Raw genomic sequence first — 24331 nt, forward strand, 5'->3', positions numbered from 1 at the left:
ACAATGAAAGATAAACAAACTGCTGATATATGCAACAACATGGATGAAGTTCACAGACAGTAATATTGAACAATAGAAGCCAGACACAAAAAAGTACATATTATGTGGTTACATTTATGTGATTCTCTGGAACAGGTGAAATGAATCTGTGGTGATGGAAATTAGATCATTGTTTGTCTGGGATGAGGTGTGGGTGCAAGCACTAGAATTGATTGTAGATGGGCCCTGGGAACTCTCTGGGTTGATATAAATGTTCTGTATCTTGATTGGGTTAGTGGTTACATGGGTGTTTACATTTGTCAAAACTCATTGAACTGTATAATTAAAATATGTAGGTTTTGGGCTTCCCTGGTGGCGCAGTGGTTGAGAGTCTGCCTGCCGATGCAGGGGACACGGGTTCGTGCCCCAGTCCGGGAGGATCCCACATGCCGTGGAGCGGCTGGGCCCATGAGCCATGGCCGCTGAGCCTGCGCATCCGGAGCCTGTGCTCTGCAACGGGAGAGGCCACAACAGTGAGAGGCCCTCGTACCGCAAAAAAAAAAAAAAAAAAAAAAAAAAGTAGGTTTTATCGCGTGTAAATAATACCTCAATAAAATTGACTTAAAATTTTTATTGATATAATTGACACATACATTATATTAGTTTCAGGTGTACACTGTAATGATTCGATATATGTATATATTGTGAAATGATCAATAAGTCTAGTTAACACCCGTCATCACACATAGTTACAAATTTTTTTTCTTTGTGATGAAAACTTTTAAGGTTTACTCTCTTAGCAACTTTCAAATATATAGTACATTACTGTTAACTATAGCCACCATGCTGTACCTACATCCTCAGTACTTATTTATCTTATAACTGGAAGTTTGTACCTTTGGACTACCTTCACACATTTCACTTTCACTTACCCTTCAACCCTCACCTCTGGTAATCACCAATCTGTTCCCTGTATATATGAGTTCAGTGTATGTTTGTTTGTTTGTTTAGATTCTACATATAAGTGAGATCATACAGTATTTGTCTTTCTCTAACTTACTTCACTTAGCATGATGCCCTCAAGGTATATATGTGTTGTGGCAAATGACAGGATTTCCTTCTTTTTAATGACAGTAATATTCCATTGAATGTACATAACCATGCTTTCTTTATCCATTCATTTATCAACACTTAAGTTACTTCCATGTCTTGGCTGTTAAAAATAATACTGCAGTGAACGTGGGGGTTTGGATATCTTTCCTAGTTAGTGTTTTCATTTCCTTCAGATAAATACCCAGAAGTGGAATTGCAGGATCATATGGTAGTTCTATTTTTAATTTTTTGAGAAACCTCCGTACTGTTCCATAGTGGCTGCGCCAGTTTACATTCCCACAAACAGTATACTAGGGTTCCCTTTTCTCCACATCTTTGCCAACATTTGCTATTTTTAAATTGATTTTTTAAAAAGCTATTGTCAGGATCCAGCAAGAAATTAGGATTTTTACCAATAATGGCAGTGGGAATAAAGAGTATTGAGAGATATAAAAGAGTGATGCCTCAGTTCAATAAGATTTCATAACTAATTGGATGTGAGGATTGAGAGGGGACCAGTCAAAGTTGGCTTCAGATTTCTGGCTTGAGCACCTGAGTGGACTTCATTCTTATTCACTGAGGCAGTGCATAGAGGAAGAAGAGCAGATTTGGCAGAGGAGTGGGAGATGAGTTCTTCATTCAGTGTGTTGGATTTCAAATAATGGCAACAGATGGTAATATGTAAATGAAAGATGAATACATAAATAGAGACTTCAGGAGGTAGATCTGGGCTAAAAAACAGATGTGGAAGACCAGCATTTTTGTGATAGTTTTAAACTATGGCTGTGAATGGGATAGGCCAGTATGAAGAGACTAGATCTATGAATGGAGCTCCTAGAAATACCAACAAGGAAAGGATGTGAATCATTACATGAGTCATTAAAATATCTGCTTACCATAAATGGTTACTCATCTTTTAAAAGTATCTTTATATATCAATAGAGTGCTTTTTGAACTAGCATATTAAAATGCAAAAATTCTACAACAAAAATCACTTGGAACTGATAGTAAGACTAAGTAAGACTAAGGTCAGAGTGTAATACATCTAAGCTGTGTTAAATGTTATCTATGAGATGAGGGCATATACAAACATATCTAAGTAAATAATATTTTAAGTAAGAATAAATGAGTGAGCTATAAGGCTCTCTCTCTGTCTCTCTCCTTGAAAAGGAATCATTTCACAGCTTACAAAATATTGGAGCTAGTAGGGAACTTACATTATCTAGTATAACACTTCATTTTTCAGATGAAGAAAATGAGACCTAGAAGTGTTAAATGGCTTGCCCAAATCACAGACCTAGTTGGTGACAGAATTAGGACTAAAGTATTCTGTGAATTATGTCAGTTGCCTATGTGTGTATATTAATAATATAGCAGTTTTTAAAAAACAGGTATGGATAATACATATGTGCTATGCCTATTTTATTAAGAATCCCATGTGTAGATAATCAAGGTAGAAGCTTAGCATATTATTTCACTGTGATTTTTGTATGAACTTCCATGAACTATCTTTATAATATTTTTACAGATTTTTAATCTAAACTACATGTGTTAATAATAATATGTGTGTATGTATATATATATGTCTATGTATGTTTCTCATTTAGTATATATAAAATTTTTTGTTACATGTCATTGCTTATGCTTTCCACAGTGAGGGGGAAAATGGTATTTGGTGAAAAATAACCTTCTGAGAGTTTCAGGGTGCCTTCTGGATAATGTAGTGCCATGGGAGATTCTAGATTGTATATTATTTCTCCCCATTTCCCCTCCCTTACTCCGTGTTTTTTATTTTTTTAACATCTTTACTAGAGTATACTTGCTTTACAATGTTCTGTTAGTTTCTGCTGTATAACAAGGTGAATCAGCTATACGTATACATATGTTCCCATATCTCCTCCCTCTTGTGCCTCCCTCCCACCCTCCCTATCCCACCCCTCTAGGTGATCACAAAACACTGAGCTGATCTCCCTGTGCGACGCAGCTGCTTTCCACTTGCTATCTATTTTACATCATTTGGTAGTGTATATATGTCCATGCCACTCTCTCACTTCGTCCCAGCTTACCCTCTCCCCGCCATCTCCTGTGTCCTGAAGTCCATTCTCTACGTCTGCATATTTATTCCTGTCCTGCCCCTGGGTTCATCAGAATCATTTTTTTTAGATTCCATATATATGTGTTAGCATACAGTATTTGTTTTTCTCTTTCTGACTTACTTCACTCTGTATGACAGACTCTAGGTCCTTCCACCTCACTACAAATAACTCAGTTTCGTTTCTTTTTATGGCTGAGTAATATTCCATTGTATATATATGTGCCACATCTTCTTTATCCATTCTTCTGTCGATGGACACTTAGGTTACTTCCATGTCCTGGCTATTGTAAAAAGTGCCGCAATGAACATTGAGGTACATATCTCTTTTTAAATTATGCTTTTCTCAGGGTATATGCCCAGTTGTGGGATTGCTGGGTCATATGGTAGTTCTATTTTTAGTATTTTAAGGAACCTCCATACTGTTCTCCATAGTGGCTGTATCAATTTACATTCCCACCAACCGTGCAAGAAGTTTCCCTTTTCTGTACACCCTCTCCAGCAATTATTGTTTGTAGATTTTTTGATGATGGCCATTCTGATCGGTGTGAGCTGATACCTCATTGTGGTTTTGATTTACATTTCTATAAATGATTAGTGATGTTGAGCATCCTTTCATGTGTTTGTTGGCAATCTGTTTATCTTCTTTGGAGAAATATCTATTTAGGTTTTACACCCACTTTTGGATTGGGTTGTTTGTTTTTTTGATATTGAGCTGTGTGAACTACTTGTATATTTTGGAGATTAATCCTTTGTCAGGTGCTTGGTTTGCAAATATTTTCTCCTGTTCTGAGGGTTATCTTTTCGTCTTCTTTATGGTTTCCTTTGCTGTGCAAAACCTTTTAAATTTCATTAGGTCCAATATTTTTGGTTTTATTTCCATTTCTCTAAGAGGTGGGTCAAAAAGGATCTTGCTGTGATGTATGTCACAGAGTGTTCTGCCTATGTTTTCCTCAAAGAGTTTTATAGTGTCTGGCCTTATATTTAGGTCTTTAATCCATTTTGAGTTTATTTTTGTGTATGGTGTTAGGAAGTGTTCTAGTTTCATTCTTTTACATGAAGCTGTCCAGTTTTCCCAGCACCACTTATTGAAGAGGCTATCTTTTCTCCATTGTATAATCTTGCCTCCTTTATCAAAGATAAGGTGACCATATGTGTGGGGGTTTATCACTGAGTCTTCTATCCTGTTCCATTGATCTATATTTCTGTTTTTGTGCCAGTACCATACAGTCTTGATTACTGTAGCTTTGTAGTATAGTCTGAAGTCAGGGAGCCTGATTCCTCCAGGTCTGTTTTTCTTTCTCAAGATTGCTTTGGCTATTCGGGGTCTTTTGTGTTTCCATACAAATTGTAAAATTTTTTGTTCTAGTTCTGTGAAAAATGACATTGGTAGTATAGTCATTTTCACAATGTTGATTCTTCCAGTCCAAGAACATGGTACATCTCTCCATCTGTTTGTATCATCTTTAAATTCTTTCATCATTGTCTTATGGTTTTCTGCATACAGGTCTTTTGTCTCCTTAGGTAGGTTTATTCCTAGGTATTTTATTCTTTTTGTTACAGTGGTGAATGGGAGTGTTTCCTTAATTTCTTTCATTATTTCGTAATTAGTGTATAGGAATGCAAAATATTTCTGTACATTAATTTTGTCTCCTGCTGCTTTACCAAATTCATTGATTAGCTCTAGTAGCTTTCTGGTAGCATCTTTAGGATTCTCTATGTATAGTATCATGTCATCTGCAAACAGTGACAGTTTTATGTCTTCTTTTCCGATTTGGATTCCTTTTATTTCTTTTTCTTCTATGATTGCCGTGGCTAAAAATTCCAAAACTATGTTGAATAAAAGTGGTGAGAGTGGGCAGCCTTGCCTTGTTCCTAATCTTAGAGGAAATGGTTTCAGTTTTCTACCATTGAAAATGATGTTGGCTGTGGGTTTGTCATATATGGCCTTTATTATGTTGAGGTAGGTTCCCTACCTGCCCACTTTCTGAAGAGTTTTTATCATAAATGGGTGTTGAATTTTGTCAAAAGCTTTTTCTGCGTCTATTGAGATTATTGTATGGTTTTTATCCTTCAGTTTGTTAATATGGTGTATCACATCGATTGATTTGCATATATTGAAGAATCCTTCATTCCTGGGATAAACCCCACTTGATCATGGTGTATGATCCTTTTAATGTGCTGTTGGATTCTGTTTACTAGTATTTTGTTGACGATTTTTGCATCTATGTTCATCAGTGACATTGGCATGTAGTTTTCTTTCTTTTTTTTTTTTTTTTTTTTTTTTGCGGTACGTGGGCCTCTCACTGCTGCAGCCCCTCCTGTTGCGGAGCACAGGCTCCGGACGCACAGGCTCAGCAGCCGTGGCTTACGGGCCCAGCCACTCCATGGCATGTGGGATCCTCCCAGACCGGGGCATGAACCTGTGTCCCCTGCATCGGCAGGTGGACTCTCAACCACTGTGCCACCAGGGAAGCCCTGTAGTTTTCTTTTTTTGTGACATCTTTGTCTGGTTTTCATATCAGGGTGATGGTGGCCTTGTAGAATGAGTTTGGGAGTGTTCCTCCTTCTGCTATATTTTGGAAGAGTTTGAGAAGGATAGGTGTTAGCTCTCCTCTAAATGTTTGATAGAATTCTCCTGTGAAGCCATCTGGTCCTGGGCTTTTGTTTGCTGGAAGATTTTTAATCACAGTTTCAATTTCAGTGCTTGTGATTGGTCTGTTCATATTTTCTGTTTCTTCCTGGTTCAGTCTTGGAAGATTGTACTTTTCTAAGAATCTGTCCATTTCTTCCAGGTTGCCCATTTTATTGGCATATGGTTGCTTGTAGTAATCTCTCATGATCCTTTGTATTTCTGCAGTGCCAGTTGTTACTTCTCCTTTTTCAATTCTAATTCTGATGATTTGAGTTTTCTCCCTTTTTTTCTTGATGAGACTAGCTAAAGTTTTATCAATTTTGTTTATCTTCTCAAAGAACCAGCTTTTAGTTTTATTGATCTTTGCTATTGTTTCCTTCATTTCTTCTTCATTTATTTCTGATCTGCTCTTTATGATTTCTTTCCTTCTGCTAACTTTGGGGTGTTTTTGTTCTTCTTTCTCTAATTGCTTTAGGTGTAAGGTTAGGTTGTTTATTTGAGATGTTCCTTGTTTCTTGAGATAGGATTGTATTGCTATAAACTTCCCTCTTAGAACTGCTTTTGCTGCATCCCATAGGTTTTTGGATTGTCATGTTTTCATTGTCATTTGTTTCTAGGTATTTTTTGATTTCCTCTTTTATTTCTTCACTCATCTCTTGGTTATTTAATAGCATATTGTTTAGCCTCCATGTGTTTGTATTTTTTACAATTTTTTTCCTGTAATTGATATCTAGTCTCATAACGTTGTGGTTGGAAAAGATACTTGATACGATTTCAGTTTTCTTAAATTTACTGAGGCTTGATTTGTGACCCAATATATTATCTATCCTGGAGAATGTTCCATGTGCACATGAGAAGACAGTGTATTCTGTTGTTTTTGGATGGAATGTCCTATAAATATCAATTAATTCCATCTGGTCTAACGTGTCATTTAAAGCTTGTGTTTCCTTATATATTTTCATTTTGGATGATCTGTCCATTGGTGAAAGTGGGGTGTTAAAGTCCCCTACTGTGATTGTGATACTGTCAATTTCCCTGTTTATGGCTGTTAGCATTTGCCTTATGTATTGAGGTGCTCCTATGTTGGGTGCATAAATATTTACAATTGTTATACCTTCTTCTTGGATTGATCCCTTGATCATTATGTAGTGGCCTTCCTTGTCTCTTGTAATAGTCTTTATTTTAAAGTCCATTTTGTCTGATATGAGTATTACTACTCCCGCTTTCTTTTGATTTCCAATTGCATGGAATATCTTTTTCCATCCCCTCACTTTCAGTCTGTATGTGTCCCTAGGTCTGAAGTGGGTCTCTTGTAGACAGCATATATATGGGTCTTGTTTTTCTATCCATTCAGCCAGTCTGTGTCTTTTGGTTGGAGCATTTAATCCATTTACATTTAAGGTAATTATCGATATGTACGTTCCTATTGCCATTTTCTTAATTGTTTTGGGTTTATTATTGTAGGTCTTTTCCTTCACTTGTGTTTCCTGCCTAGAGAAATTCCTTTAGCATTTGTTGTAAATCTGGTTTGGTGGTGCTGAATTCTGTTAGCTTTTGCTTGTCTCTAAAGGTTTTAATTTTTCCATCGAATCTGAATGAGATCTTTGCTGGGTAGAGTAATCTTGGTTGTAGGTTTTTCCCTTTCATCACTGTAAATATGTCGTGCCTCTCCCTTCTGGCTTGCAGAGTTTCTGCTGAACGAGCAGCTATTAACCTTATGGGGATTCCCTTGTGTGTTATTTGTTGCTTTTCCCTTGCTGCTTTTAATATTTTTTCTTTGTATTTAATTTTTGATTGTTTGATTAATTTATGTCTTGGTGTGTTTCTCCTTGGATTTTTCCTATATGGGACTCTCTGCGCTTCTTGGACTTCATTATTTCCTTTCCCATATTAGGGAAGTTTTCGAATATAATCTCTTGAAATATTTTCTCAGACCCTTTCTCTTCTTTTTCTGGGACCCCTATAATTCAAATGTTGGTGCTTTTAATGTTGTCCCAGAGGCCTCTGACACTGTCCTCAATTCTTTTCATTCTGTTTTCTTTATTCTACTCTGCAGCAGTTATTTCCACTATTCTATCTTCCAGATCACTTATCCGTTCTTTTGCCTCAGTGATTCTGCTATTGAATCCTTCTAGAGTGGTTTTAATTTCATTTATTGTGTTATTCATCATCATTTGTTTGCTCTTTATTTCTTCTAGGTACTTGTTAAACATTTCTTATATTTTCTCCATTCTGTCTCCTAGATTTTGGATCATCTTTACTATCATTACTCTGAATTCTTTTTAGGTAGACTCCCTATTTCCTCTTCATTTGTTTGGTCTGGTGGGTTTTTACCTTGCTCCTTCATCTGCTGCATATTTCTCTGTCTTCTCATTATGTTTAACTTACTGTGTTTGGGGTCTCCTTTTCGCAGGCTGCAGGTTCATAGTTCCTGTTATTTTTGGTGTCTTCCCCCAGTGTGTGAGGTTGGTTCAGTGGCTTGTGTAGGCTTCCTGGTGAGGGGGACTGGTGCCTGTGTTCTGGTGGGTGGGGTGGATCTTGTTCTTCTGGTGGGCAGGACTGCATCCAGCAGTGTGTTTTGGGGTGTCTGTGAACTTAGTATGACTTTAGGCAGCCTCTCTGCTAACGGGTGGTGTTGTATTCCTGTCTTGCTAGTTGTTTGGCATGGGGCATCCAGCACTGGAGCTTGCTGGCCATTGGGTGGAGCTCTGTCTTAGTGCTGAGATGGAGATCTCTGGGAGAGCTCTTGCCAATTGATATAACTTCAGGCCAGGAGGTCTCTGGTGGTCCAGTGTCCTGGACTCAGCTCTCCCACCTTGGAGGCTCAGGCCCGACATCTGGCCAGAGCACCAAGACCCTGCCAGCCGCATGGCTTGGAAGAAAAGGAAGAAAAAATAATGAACAGGTAAAACCCCAAAACAAATGTTAAAAGCAAAACTAAACAGACAAAAGCATAGAAAGTAACATACACATGCACACTCACAAAAAGAGAAAAAAGGAAGCAAACCAATAAACAAGCCCACCAAAGATAACAATGATAAAAAGCACTAAAACAAGCACTAAAACTTAACTAAGATAAACATAAAACCAAAAACAAGTCAGTTGCAGATAGCAAACCCCAAGTCAGCAGTTGCTCCCAAAGTCCACCACCTCAATTTTGGGAACATTCATTGTCTATTCAGGTGTTCCACAGCTGCAGGGTTTATCAAGTTGATTGTGGGGGTTTAATCCACTGGTCCTCAGGCTGCACGGGGAAATTTCCCTTACTCTTCTGTGTTCACACAGCTCCTGGGATTCAGCTTTGGTTTTGACCCTGTCTCTGCACATAGGCCACCCTCAGGCATCTGTTCCCCGCCCAGACAGGTGGGGGTTAAAGCAGTGGCTGATTAGGGCTCTCTTGCTCACTCAGGCTGGGGAGAGGGAGGGGTATGGTAGTCATAGTTGGAATGTGGGATGAGCCTGCGGCGGCAGAGGCTGGCATGACCTCGCAACAGCCTGAAGTGCACCATGTGTTCTCCCAGGGAAGTTGTCCCTGGATCACAGCACCATGGCGGTGGCGTGCTGCGCAGGCTCCCGGGAGGGGTGTGGGAAGTGACCTGCACTTGCACACAGGATTCTTGGTGGCAGCAGAGGCAGTGTTAGTAGTCCATGCCTGTCTGTGGGGTCTGAAATGATAGCCGTGGCTCACGCCCATCTCTGAAGCTCACTTAGGTGGTGCTCTGCCATCTGTGGGCACATGGAGCAGGAAGCCTCTCTCCTTGCACACCCCGAAACAATGGTCTTTGGCCTCTCCAGCAGGTGAAAACTTTTTCCCGGCCTCCCTCCCAGCTAGCTGTGGCACACTAGCCCCCTTCAGGGTGTCTTCACGCAGCCAGCACCAGTCCTCTCCCTGCGGTCTGGTCACCAAAGCCCAAGCCTCAGCTTCCAGCCCCTACCCGCTCTGGTGGGTGAGAAGACAAGCAGTCTCAGGCTGGTGAGTCCTGGTTGGCACCTATCCTCTGTGTGGGAATCTCTCCGCTTTGCCCTCTGCACCCCTATTGCTGTGCTCTCCTCCGTGGCTCCAAAGCTTCCCCCCCGCCCACCCCCCATCCCTGCCAGTGAAGGGACTTCCTAGTGTGTGGAAATTTTTCCTTCTTCACAGCTCCCTCCCAGAGGTTTAGGTCCCATCCCTATTCTTTTGTCTCTGTTTATTCTTTTTTCTTTTGCCCTATCCAGGTACGTGGGGATTTTGTTGCCTTTTGGGAAGTCTGAGGTCTTCTCCCAGTGTTCAGTCGGTGTTCTGTAGGAGTTGTTCCACATGTAGATGTATTTTTGATGTATTTGTGGGGAGGAAGGTGATCTCCACATCTTACTCCTGCATCTTGAAGGTCTCCTCCTCCATGTTTTACTGTTATGTTTTGCAAACAGATATTCAGAACATGAATTTGAATGAATTGTTAGCTACCAGATTATTTTTTTGGAGTTATTCTCTGGTTATTTTCCTCTCTTACTCAAAAACCTTTATTGGCTTTGTGTTGCCTTTAGAATAAACTGTGTACTCTGATATTCAGTGCTCTACATAATCTGATCCTATATTTCCAGTCTCATTTCCCACCAGTAGTCTCCCCATACTTACAGTGAAGCCAAACAACATTTCTTGGTTTGTTATATAGGTTGATGATTTCCTCCTTCTTTACCTGTGATCCTGATGTCCTCCCCCGCCAACACCATGCTATTTCCCAAAACCCTAACTATCTATATCCTATCAGTTCTCTTAAGTCGTATCAATGACCACTTTCTCCATGAGTTCTCCCCTGATGGTCTTCCCAGATAGAAGCAATTTCTTCTGAATGCCTTTAATTATCTTTAAAAGCTATTTGGTATGTAGAAAAGTATATAAGCGTATATATTAGTAATTGTTCAAGTTATAAAGCCTAATAACAAAATAACCACCCACAAACAAAATACCCAATTTGGGAGATAAGAATGACCAATCCACTGAAACTCTCTTTTTTCTTTCCTGATGACATCTTCCTTCCAGACTTCCCATCCTCAACCTCTAGGGTAACCATTGTCTTTAATCTTGTGTTATACTTTTCTTGCTTTTTAAAAATAATTTTATCACAAATGTTTGCATCTCTAAGGATTATAATATATTACTTCATATGTTTGTGAACTTTATACAAATGTTATCACACTGTACACATTTTATGTGCTTTGTTTTTTTCACTCTACCATATGTTTCTGTCATTCATTCATGCCTCTAGTTCATTCATTTTCAGGCTACTGTTTTATATGAACTACGTAAATTTACCACAGTTTATTAATTCTCTTTATGATGAACAGTTTGCTCTTCTTACTAATTTACTGTTATTCAGATATGTTCTTTAAATTTTTTTGTACATGTATACTTATAAGTTTATAAGGTATGGATTTCTTCAACTTTATTAGATGATGTTAAATTATTTCCCAGAGAGGTTTTCCAGTTTTAATCTATCTGTCCCCATCTTCAGTGTATAAGAGTTGCCAACATTTGATATTATGAGAGTTTTAATTTTTGCCAGTCTGATGGATATAAAATGGTGTCTCATTTCGATTTGCATTTCACTAACTATTATGTTCATATATTTATTAGCCATGTACATTTTGTATTCTGTGACAAATATGTCCCTGTTTATGTCTTTTACTCATGTTTCTATTATGTTAGCATTTTCTTTGGGATTCCTTTAATTTTTCCAACATAAACGCTCAACTATGACCTTTTTCTGACAGAGTTAAGTTATTCAGTATGTATTAGCTTTCTATTACTATATTTCTAAGCCACAAACTTAGTGGCTTGAAACAACACAAATTATTATCTCATAGCTTCCATAGGTAAGGAGTCCAGGCACAGCTTAGCTGAATCTTCGGCTCAGGGTGCCTCAAGGTGTCAGCCATGCTGGGCTTCTCATTTGGAGCCCAAGGTCCTCAGGTTGTTGGCAGATTTCACTTTCTTACAAATCTCTGCTTTCTTTTAGCTGTTGGTTGGGGAGTACTCTCGGCTCCTAGAGGCTGCCTGCAGTTCCTTGCCTCATGGCTCCGTAGATAGTTTACAACATGGATGTTTCCTTTCTTTCAGGTCATCAGGAGTGTGTCTCTGCTTTGATTCTCTGACTTCTAGACCTAGATTTAAAGACCTTATGTCAGGCCCACTCTGATAATCTCCCTGTTGATGAACTCAAAGTTTGTTAATTAGTAACCTAATCATGGGAGTGACACCCATCATATTCATAGGTGTTTTCCCCATGCAAGGGGAGGGAATTAAACAAGACATGTACACCAGGAAGCAGACAGAATTCTGCCTCAGAGTGTTTCTGTCCTCCCAAACGTGACACAGACCTAAGCATACTTCACTCGTTTAATATCTTTACCATTCTTACTATTGTTGTGGTTGGTTTTACCTTTTGTAAAAGAAAAAATAATTGTTTTTACTTAGTTCAATTATATTCAATTTTTAATATCAGTATCAAAAATCAGTATCAATATTCAATTCAATCAAAATTATTAAATTTGCCACTATATTTTCTCTATATCTGCTATTTTAGTATCCCATATTTCCATTAGGACTTGCTTTTCTTGTTGAAATACATCTTTTTATTAGTTCTCTTGGTGAGGGCCTATGGTTGTTAAACTCCATTAGTCCTTGTATGTTTGAAATACTTAGCCATTACTCTTGAATAATTAGTTGGCTACAAAATTCTAGGTTAACAGATTTTTTTCCGTTCCTCTCTTCCTTCTTTCTCTCATTCCTTCATTTCTTCCTTTAACCTCCCCTTAGCAAGTACTTTGAAGGTATTACTTCCTTGTCTTCTGGCATCTCCTGCAGTCTAGTTTTTTTTTTTTCTTTTTTAACAGGTAGATATTTGTCTTTTCTCTTTGGCTTTTAGGATTTTCTCTTTATCCTTGATTATCTGTAAGTCCACTATTAAAGTTCTCTGTGAGTTTTTGTTAGGTTTATGAGGTATAATTTATATCCAATAATATGTGCCTTTTCAGACATATATTACTGTATATAAATATACATATATTCAGTTCAGTGAGTCTAGACAAACAGATACAGTCAGGTAACAACCACCAATATCAAGATATATAATGTCTTCATCATCTCTAAACCTTGCCTCATGTCCCTTTGTATTTAATCCCCTCCCCTTACCCTCTGTCCCTGGCAACTTTTTTTTTTTTTCTTTTTTTTGTGTGTGTTACGCGGGCCTCTCACTGTCACGGCCTTTCCCATTGCAGAGCACAGGCACCAGACGTGAAGGCTCAGCGGCCGTGGCTCACGGGCCCAGCCACTCAGCGGCATGTGGGATCTTCCCGGACCGGGGCACGAACCCACGTCCCCTACATCAGCAGGCGGACTCTCAATCACTGCGCCACCAGGGATGCCCCCTGGCAACTATTGATTTGATTTCTGTCCCTCTAGTTTTGCATTTTCCAGAAAGTTATATAAATGGAATCTCACTGTTGTGTTTGGCTTATTTCACTTAACGCAGTGCTTTTGAGATTCATCCATATGGTTGAATGGATGTATGTACCACAATTTGTTTATCCATTCACCTGCAATGTATGAAAAGTTCCAACTGTTCTGGATCCTTGCCACCACTTGATACTCATTTAAAAAAAAAAAACCTTTCTAATGAGTGTTTAGTGGTATCTCTTTGTGGTTTTAATATGCATTTCCTTAATAACTAATGATATTGAGCATCTTTTCATATGCTTATTTGTCATCTGTAGCTCTTTTTTTTTGCCCATTTAAAAATTGGGTTGTTTTCTTAATGAGTTATTGGTACTTCATAAATTTTGGATACAAGTCTTTTATCAGATAGTACGTTTTGCAGATATTATGTTCCAGTCTATGACTTATGTTTTTCATTTTCTTAACTATCTCTCAAAGAGTAGAAGCTTTAATATTTGATAGAAATCCAATTTATCAGTTTTTCTTTTATAGTTTATCTTCAGTTTCCTAAAAAATCTTTGCCTTAACCCAAGGTCACAAAAATTTTCACCTGGGGCCTCCCTGGTGGCTCAGTGGTTGAGAGTCCGCCTGCCGACGCAGGGGACATGGGTTCGTGCCCTGGTCCGGGAGGATCCCACATGCCACGGAGCGGCTGGGCCCGTGAGCCATGGCCACTGAGCCTGTGCGTCCGGAGCCTGTGCTCCGCAACGGGAGAGGCCACAACAGTGAGAGGCCCGCGTACCGCAAAAAAAAAAAAAAAAAAAAAAAAAATTTCACCTGTATTTTTCTGGAAGTTGTATAGTTATAGCTTTTACGTATAGATCTATGATTAATTTGGAGTTAATTTTTGTACTGAGAATGAGGTAAGGCTTGAAGTTTTGTTCTCAAAGTTTTGTTTTTGGAATTTTTTTGTGCATTTTGTTTTTGATTTTTTCCTGCTTAGAGATAGATATTCAGTTGTTCCAGGGCCATTTGTTAAAAAGACTATACTTTTGCCATTGAATTACCTTGGTCCTGTTTTTGAATATTAGTTTACCTTATATGCATGGGTTTCTTTCTGGACTCTATTCCATGGGTCTATATGTGTACACATATGTGGATTTATTTTTATTTTTACTACTGAGTACTAAAGGTGTACTTTTGATCTGAAAACATTTCTTTCTTTACTTTGGAAAATTCTTAATTATTATCTCTTTCAGTGTTACTACTCTTTTATTCCCAATGTTGTCTATTTTTGGAAACCTTTTTTTGATGTTGGGGCCTCTGAAATCAGTCTTCAGTATCTCTTAACTGCTCTTTTGTATAATTTTTCTCTTTGCTTTTTTGTGCTGGATCCTGGGTACATTGTTCAGTGAATTCTTCCAGTTTAATATTTCTCTCTTCAAGAAGATTTTTAATTTAAGAGAAATGTTAATGTGAATTGATTAATATTTAATAATCAATTATAATAATTATATAATTATTAAGGGTATAATAAGGTTTACACTGTTACTGATTTTCAACTTTTAGATTTAACTTCAGAACAAAGCAAGAAGACAATTATAAGCACAGAACATAAATATTAACCTTGTAGTTTAGATCATTTCTACATTTGAAAACAGCTTTTTGTTCCCTTTAAATTATTCACAATTTTACATTTGCGGACTTGTTTATCTTCTCTCAACTATTTCTTGGGTGTCCTAAATCTAATTCTTATGAATTGAGAGCACATTTGTGTAGCCTAGTAACATGGTGATGAATATGATGGCACAATTAAAGCTGCCTTAAACCTTCCATTGTCTTCCCACTGCAATTAGAATAAACTCCAATTTTATAAAGGTCCTATATGATCTAGTCCTTAAAGGTCTCTTTGACCTTATCTCTTAATAGTCCTTAGTTTGCTTTAGCTACATTGATCATCTTTGTGACTTTTGAACCTGTCACACTCATTTCCGATTTATGACTTTTGAATTTACTCCTGCCTGACCTGGAGTGCTGTTCTTTTCAGAGCTTTACTGGCTGATTTCTTCTCTTCATTCAGGTCTGTTCTCAAATGTTTCTTTCTCTGAGGATTTTCCCTGACTCTCATGGCTAAAGAAGTATTCTCTCCTCTGCCCCTGTCAATCATTCACATTATCTTCCTTGTTTTATTTTCTTCAAAACATTTATCACTAACTTTACTAACTGAAATTGTTTGTCTTCCTTCATTAGGATATAAGCTCTATGAGGGCAAGAGTTTTATCTGTCTGGGTCAACTCTGTATACCAGCCTTTAGAACAAATGGTCTGGCACGTTGGAGAGGCTTAATTTAAAAACTGTGAGTTGGGGAGTAAATCAGTTGGGGTGATGTCACTAGCAAGCTTTTTTTGTCATTTGGCGGAAAAGCACCTGGAGGAAAGGAGTCCTGAGAGAACACTTCTGTTAATAAAAATGCTGTGCTTATTATTCCTGACTTCCTGTTCCCACTGGGACTTGGAGACAAGGGAAAATACTATTTAGATCAGCTTAAGAGTGTTTCTGAGACCCAGTGTGTCTCTGGTCCCTGAGAAAAAAATACCATGGGTCACTCAAGCAGGTCACTTGGGAAGTTTCTATAATTTCAGATCTTTGAAAGATCTTTTTCTTTTTATTATCTCTTTTTGTCACCTACTCTCATTCTGTAGTCTTCCTTATTTTTTCCTTTAAATTGTAGCCACCTGGGTTAACTCAGATGCACTTTTGATTAAATTTCTTTCTTGTCCTGTATAGATTTATCAAAAGGCAATGTAAACTTTAAGACACTATATTACTGATTTGTATGGTGTTAATCGCATTCAACTTCTTTGAATTTTATTTTTATTAATGTGTAATATACTAATAAAATTATAGGCCTCAAACACAATGAAGTTTGATCTTTCATTTTTATTTATTTATTTATTTATTTATTGCGGTACGCGGGCCTCTCCCTGTTGTGGCCTCTCCCGGCTCCGGACGCACAGGCTCAGCAGCCATAGCTCACGGGCCTAGCCACTCCGCAGCATGTGGGATCTTCCTGGACTGGGGCACGAACCCGTGTCCCCTGCATCGGCAGGCAGACTCTCAACCACTGCACCACCAGGGAAGCCCCGATCTTTCATTTTTAAAAAATATTTATTTATTTATCTATTTACCTACCTATTTATTTATTTTGGCTGCACTGGGTCTTGGTTGTGGCACGTGGGATCTTTTAGTTGCTGGCATGTGGACTTCTTAGCTGTGGCATGTGGACTCTTAGTTGCGGTACACGGACTTCTCAATTGCGGCATGCGAACTCTTAGTTGCGGCACGCATGTGAGATCTAGCCCCCTGTCCGGGGATGGAACCCGGGCCCCCTGCATTGGGAGCGTGGAATCTTACCCACTGGACCAGCAGGGAAGTCCCTGATCTTTCATTTTTTTAATGTGAAAGTTTATCTCAGCCTAAGAATTAACTTAGACAAAAATGTATTTAGAATATTTTTAAGCTAATTTTTGTACTTAAAGTGTACTTTTGATCTGAAAACACATTTCTTTAATTTGGAAAATTCTTAGTTATTCTCTCTTTGAATATTACTTCTCTTTCACTCCCAACATTGCTTTCTTTTGGAATTCTTTTTAATGTTGGAGCCTCAGTTTAAGTCTTCAAGTGAAAGCTTTTTTTGGTCAAATTCTCATACCCAGTATTTTAGTTGATGTCTATACCCATGGAATGTTACTTATTTTTAGATGAGGTGATAAATGGCAATCTAAACTAAATTATTCATTAGAATTGATAGAGATCTATCAATTTATTTTTCAATTTTTAAGAAAGAAAATGCTTAAATAATAAAAGATATATTTTATAATATAAAGGGACATAATGAAGAATCTGAGTGTGATTGGGTAGGGAGGAGGGTTTTTAGGTGGTAGAAGCAGAAAAGTTATTAGTATCTGTGGAAAAATAACCAGTAATAGATTCCAGTCTCTTATAGGGAGATCCCAAAGGAATAATGAATGAATGCTTTGAGTACCAAGCTTAACACAGTTTTCACCTCTGAGCTGTATTCACTAGGGCATTCTTGGGAAAGATAAACATTATGCTGTCATTAGAGCTTTAGAGGACTCCTGTGGTGTAGTCTCCATTGTGGAGGGAAAAAAATCTTCTCTTTTGTTTCCCATTCTCTCCCCACACCCCAACTCAAGTGAAAAGATGAAAATTTATAAAAACCTTACTCTAAAACCTTTGATAAAGCAAAGAAAGTTGTATAATGTTTGGTTGATTATTCATTATATGTATATTTGCATTATAAAAGTAATAGTTAACATTTTTTGAGAACAAACTGTGCAAGGTGCTGCTTGGCATTTTACATATATTCTATCACTTATTCACATCAGGTCTGAAACTTAGTATAATCTTCCCCTGTTGTCACAGATGTTGAGGCTCACAGAAGTCAAGTAACTTGCCCCCAGTCTCATAATAGTAAATGATGGAACTAGTGTTCAAACCCATGTCTCTGAGACTCCAAAATCTGAATTTTTTCAAAATAACATACTACTTCCTTGATATGGGGATTATTTTGTTTTTATAGATCTAGCCCAGCAGCTTAAATGTAAAGCCAGATTTGGGTTTTTTTTCCCCCTAGGTTCTCATTTATTTTTTATTTTTAAATTTAATTAATTAATTTGTTTTTTGGCTGTGCCAGATGGCATGCAGGATCCTAGTTCCCCAACCAGGGATCAAACCCAGGCCCCCTGCATTGGAAGCATGGAGTCTTAACCACTGGACTGCCAGGGAGGTCCCCCAGATTTTGTTAATCCTGGGGCAAGGGTACTACCCCTAAATGTATTTGGCAGATGATGATGTGCAGGTGAACATGGCTTTCAGTCATAAAGTTTCTGGGTTTTGTGGGGAGGTGTTCCCTTCACTTGTGGTCCCTACTGTCAGCATAGCTTGCACTTCACTCAAGGATTCTATGTTCCATCATTGAACTGTTCTGCAAATAGACTCTATTTATCAAGGAAAGTAAGCATTAACTTCTCTGGTGGCGATTTCTGTATTTGCTGTTATTTCTTTCAGAGGTATCAAAGGAAGCTTGCACATGTCAGGTGAACAAATCTGCTGTTACATTATTGAACAGCTCTTGTCATGAAGTTCTTTTGTAGTTCTAAACTGAGGAAAATGTCTCCTTAATGAAGGGTGATTTGTCGCTGTTTCATTCAGAAAATATTTGATTTAGAAAGTGCTTAGTTAAGAGCATTTGCAACTAAAAAACAAAAACCCTGCCTAATATGAATTTAAATAAACCCTAAGTTGTTTATGTTTCATATTTGTCTCAACCAAAAATAGAATAAATCCTGTCTGTGTTACTACTTTCTCCATAAATTTTCTTCCCTTAATATCTCATATATAGCTGTACTTAATGTCTTAATTCGTTATGTTCATGAATTGAATTTATTTACTCAATGGGATTGTAAGCTCTGTGAGAGCAGGTACCTGATCTTAACTTTTTGTGTGTGACATTTGAGGCAATAATTTTTATACTGAGACCTCTAAAGTAATTCATACAGTAAGTTTAGTCTAAAGGAAGGCATCAATATTTTTGGCTTTTAGCCAGACAAACTAGAGTGTGATAATACAAGGTATTTTATGCTCACCAGAAGCCCTGATAAAATTGGAAAACAAATTTTCATTTAATAAATGCCATTTATTTAAAAACAACTTTATAAATATGTGTCTTTCATAGTGAAAGGTTGGGAATTATTGTTTGGTAGTGTCTGGCCCAGTGCTGATAATAATGATTATTAAAAATATGATTGATTTATTGATGGTAATTAATGAACTTCTTTGTTTTAGGGAATGTTGTAGGCAACTTGGGACATTCCTTCTTCAGTCAGAGTTTCCTTGGCAGTAAAGAACATGGCGGATTCTTATATGTGACATCTACTTACCAGTCACTGCAAGACCTAGTACTCCCAACCCCACCTTACTTGTTCGGGATTCTCATCCAGAAATGGGAAACTCCTTGGGCTAAAGTGTTTCCCATCCGACTAATGTTGAGACTTGGAGCCGAATATCGATGTAAGTATAAAATACCCTCTTCTAAGCCATATGACCAAGACGTAATGACTAAACAGACTTGAGATATTCTGAGAGCCCCACAGTGATGCAATTAAATGGAAGTATTCTTTTGAAATAGCTAAGCTAAATTTGGCCAGTGTCTGTACTTATTTTGGCTATAATGAGAAGAACTCAAAATAACATTATTGCCTTGTAAACTTACTGGTTTTATAGGTTAATTGATAGATACATGATCATCTTCAGAAAAAAATGAATATCAGCTTAACAAATAACTTTATTTTTTATAGTGTCTATATATGGTAAGTATATTTTTTGTCACTTGGTTAGAAAATAGTTATGACAAATTATATTTCATATAATGTAACAGATACTGGAAGCTAGTGGTATAGAGATCACTCTCAGCTGGTGAAGTAAGCAACAAAAGAACCTCCTTGCCCATGGCCATAGCAGTGCAACTAAGCTGTGATCGTTTTTAAAGATATTAAGGCCTATAGGCAAGCTTTATTTTATTATTATTTTATTTATTTATTTATTTATGGCTGTGTTGTGTCTTTAGTTGCGGCACGCGGGATCTTTCTTTGCGGCACACGGGCTTCTCTCTAGTTGTGGCGAGCAGGCTGCAGAGTGAACGGGCTCAGTAGTTGTGGCACGCAGGCTCAGTACTTGCAGCACGCGGGCTTAGTTGCCCTGCAGCATGTGGGATCTTAGTTCCCTGACCAGGGATCGAACCTGCATCCCCTGCGTTGGAAGGCAGATTCTTAACCACTGGACCCCCAGGGAAGTCCCATGCAAGCTTTATTTTAAACTTTATATCTTTTCCTAATCAACGTTGCCCTGGTCTAGGAATCAGACCACTTGAATAAAGTTCTTAACTCTGCCACTTACTATCTCTGTAACTTTGGGTGAAGTCATTCAGGTTGTCTGATTATCAGTTTCCTTTGCAACTGGAAATAATAATACTTGCCTTTTATATTGCATGGTATTATTAAGAGGATCAAATGAGATCATTAAAAATTATTTTATAAAACATAAAACAGTGTATTATATGTTTTCAGCAGGTCACCTTCAGTCTTTCACTTATTTATTCATTCATTCAACAAGAATTTAATAAAGGCCTACCATGGGTAATAAATCCGGAATTCAGAAATGGCTGAGACGTGGTTATAGGCTCTTGGGAACCTTTGTAAGGAAGACATAGAAATCATGATTATAGTAGTATATTATGTCAAAACACATGTTCAAAGTTAACAGAGTTCTTTGGGAGTTCAAAGATGGGCTCTAACTTCACCAAGAATGAAGGACCAAGGTACCTCTGGACTGAACTGTGAAAGAAGCATATGAATCAGCTAAATGAAGTAGGGAAAGGAAAGGATTGTGTGCAGAGGAAAAACATTTGTATTTTCCTGTGTTGTACAGGCAGTTGAAACCGTAAAGTTCGAGGAGTGAGCCAGCTAATAGGATCACCTGGTGTTTGGCTTGTCTAAGGAGGGTCCTGAGTCAGAAATGTGTAAGAGTGAACTCTTTTAGACTTCCTGAGCACAGAGGAATCAGGAGATACTTGTTTCCTGGAATATATTAATCCAGTTTGGAAAAGAGTGCTTCTTAAGACATGTAGTTCATTTTTGAAACAGCTGCATCAAGAGACTGGTGTGGTTTGTAGAAGGCTCCGAATTTGTCTGTGATGCTGTTATGGTGAATACTTTCTGAGCCCTAAATTTTATGCTCTAATGAGTCATTACAATTATATTTTGAGAACTCTATGAAACATGATGTCTCTTTTACCAAAATTTTAAGCTGCCAAACTTAGTCTGATCATTTCTCATTTCCATAGTTTATCCTTGCCCACTGTTCAGTGTCAGATTTCGGAAGCCATTGTTTGGAGAGACGGGGCATACCATCATGAATCTTCTTGCAGTAAGTTGGGAATTTTTATTTTCTTTTTCCTTACTGGGGTTTGCGTGAGAAGGAAGAGAAGGATTTTATTATTTTGTTAATACCCTGCTGCTTCATGTAGGTGAAGATTTACTATAGGAAAAGAACAGAACATGTATATTCTTTGGAAAGTATATGGAGGTTTGGAATGAAATAGTACAGGATTCTGGCTCTTGGTTATACACTAACTAAGTGACCTTGCAGGATTATTGTGAGGAGCAGTTATACTTAAAGCACCCAGCATTATGTCTTGTTTTAATTTTAAGCCTGGCATCCTGGTGGTGTCCCCTGTGTCTGTGTAGCTTACTGTTTTGCCAAAGATTGGTCAGAGATTGTGTTCAAATACCTCTAGCCAGTAAGGCATGTATACTTTCTTGATGGATCTGCGTGGACTGGGATTCAAACGTCATTCTTTTCTTTTCTGCTGGACTCGCTCATGTCTCCTCTGCACATGCACGGGCTCTAACCCTGTTGACCAAGAATGTTGGTTGTCTTGGGCCCATTAAGGTCACTGCTGCACATGTGCACAGACTAAGGTCAGTCCTGGGTATTTGGAGAGTTTATGAAGTTCCCTATGTCTGTCTCATTCCCAGAACTTCTTGTTAAATCTCTGGCTAGTCTGCCTGCTCATTACTTGCTCCAAATAGGCTAGCCACCTCAGACTAACAGAGCCACTGGTCCTTTTCACACTTTAACTGAGACACTCCAAATCAAGCAAGATCCTTCAAGCAGCAAAGCTTATTGTTTTCACAAACTACCTTGCCCTGGCTGAACTATGAACAGGGCTAAAGGCAGCCCCAGGCAAGAAAATCACAGATTCAACTCTATTCTTACTTAAAGTTCAGTAGTTTTTATGAATGAACACATCTCAGTGTATTATATGTCTTTGGTCTAATTCCAGGGCACTGAAATGGGTTTTTTTTGTTTTGTTTTGTTTTTTTAAATAAATCTACCCAACAGTTTAGTTGCTTTTGGGGGACTTGTTTATTTCCTCACTCTGTCATGCGATTGTAGTTGTAGTTCCAGTTATCTTTTAAAGAGATGTAAACAATAAGAAAGCTTCTTGTAGGTTTACCCATGTAGTTGCCATTTCCAGTGCTTTTCATTCCTTTGTATAAATCTGTATTTCCACCTGGTGTCATTGTCCTTCTACCTGAAAGATTTCCTGTAATGTTTCTTATAGTGTGGATTGGCTGGTGGTGAATTCTTTTAGCATCTGTATTTCTAACAATGTCCTTTGTATTTGAAAGATACTCTTGCTGGATGTAGAATTCTAGGCTGACAGTTTAATTCTTTGAGAATTTTAAAGATTTGCTCTATTGCCTTCCAGTTTGCATATTTTCAGATGAGAAATATGTTTTCCCTCCTTTGTTCCTGTCTACATAATGTTTTATCCTTCTCTCTTTGCTTTGAAATTTTTCTTTTTATCACTGTCTTTGAGCCATTTGATTATGTGCCTTGGTATAGTTTTTTTCCATGTTTCTTGTGCTGGGGTTTTCTGAGCTTCCTAGATCTGTGGGTTTATAGTTTTCATCAAATAATTTTTCTGTCCACTCCTCCTCTCCTTCAGGGACTCCATTGTTAATAGACTTATTAGCCTGCTTGAAATTGTTTCACAGCTCACTAATGCTCTCTTTTTTTTATTTTTTAACTTATTTATGGCTATGTTGGGTCTTCGTTTCTGTGCGAGGGCTTTCTCTAGTTGCGGCAAGTGGGACCACTCTTCATCGCAGTGCGCGGGCCTCTCACTATCGCGGCCTCTCTTGTTGTGGAGCACAGGCTCCAGACGCGCAGGCTCAGTAATTGTGGCTCACGGGCCTAGTTGCTCTGCGGCATGTGGGATCTTCCCAGACCAGGGCTCGAACCCGTGTCCCCTGCATTGGCAGGCAGATTCTCAACCACTGCGCCACCAGGGAAGCCCACTAATGCTCTCTTTATTTCTTTTTCAGTGTTTTTTTTCCTCTGTGTGTTTCATTTTGGACAGGTTTTTTTTTTTTTTTTTGCGGTATGCGGGCCTCTCACTGTTGCGGCCTCCCCCGTTGCAGAGCACAGGCTCCGGACGCGCAGGCTCCGGACGCGCAGGCTCAGCGGCCATGGCTCACGGGCCCAGCCGCTCCACGGCATATGGGATCCTCCCAGACCGGGGCACGAACCCGTATCCCCTGCATCGGCAGGCGGACTCTCAACCACTTGCGCCACCAGGGAGGCCCTGGACAGGTTTTTTTTTTATTGCTGTGTCCTCAAGTTCACTAATCTTTTATTTTTATTTATTTTTTTCTGAGTTAGAACTTTTTTAAACATCTTTATTGGAGTATAATTGCTTTACAATGATGTGTTAGTTTCTCTTTCATAACAAAGTGAATCAGCTATACATGTACATATATATATCCCCATATCTCCTCCCTTTTGCATCTCCCTCCCACCCTCCCCATTGCACCCCTCTAGGTAGTCACAAAGCACCGAGCTGATCTCCCTGTGCTATGTGGCTGCTTCCCACTAGCTATCTATTTTACATTTGGTACTGTATATATGTCCATGCCACTCACTTCGTCCCAGTTTACCCTTCCCCCTCCCTGTGTCCTCAAGTCCATTCTCTATGTCTGCATCTTTATTCCTGTCCTGCCCCTAGGTTCTTCAGAACCATTTTTTTTTAGATTCCATATATATGTGTTAGCATACAGTATTTGTTTTTCTCTTTCTGACTTACTTCACTCTGTATGACAGACTTGAGGTCCATCCGCCTCACTACAAATAACTCAATTTCGTTTCTTTTTTATGGCTGAGTAATATTCCATTGTATATATGTGCCACATCTTCTTTATCCATTCTTCTGTCGATGGACACTTAGGTTGCTTCCATGTCCTGGCTATTGTAAATGGAGCTGCAGTGAACATTGTGGTACATGACGGTTTTTGAATTATGGTTTTCTCAGGGTATATGCCCAGTAGTGGGATTGCTGGGTCATATGGTAGTTCTATCTTTAGTTTTTTAAGGAACCTCCATACTGTTCCACATAGTGGCTGTACCAATTCACATTCCCACCAACCGTGCAAGAGGGTTCCCTTTTCTCCACACCCTCTCCAACGTTTATTGT

General features: G+C 38.4%; 1 protein-coding gene across 1 annotated transcript in view; it reads left to right on the top strand.

Annotated features, from left to right (window-relative positions):
* Positions 1–24331, top strand: part of ZFYVE9 (zinc finger FYVE-type containing 9) — a 192808-nt gene that overhangs the window by 126937 nt on the left and 41540 nt on the right. The window contains exons 11-12 of the mRNA XM_060089797.1: positions 19081–19305; positions 21137–21219. Of these exons, the coding sequence (XP_059945780.1) occupies positions 19081–19305; positions 21137–21219 (308 nt within the window). The remainder of the gene's footprint in view (positions 1–19080; positions 19306–21136; positions 21220–24331) is intronic.

The sequence above is a fragment of the Mesoplodon densirostris genome, chromosome 2, assembly GCF_025265405.1.
Source record: "Mesoplodon densirostris isolate mMesDen1 chromosome 2, mMesDen1 primary haplotype, whole genome shotgun sequence".
Classification (NCBI taxonomy): Eukaryota; Metazoa; Chordata; class Mammalia; order Artiodactyla; family Ziphiidae; genus Mesoplodon; species Mesoplodon densirostris.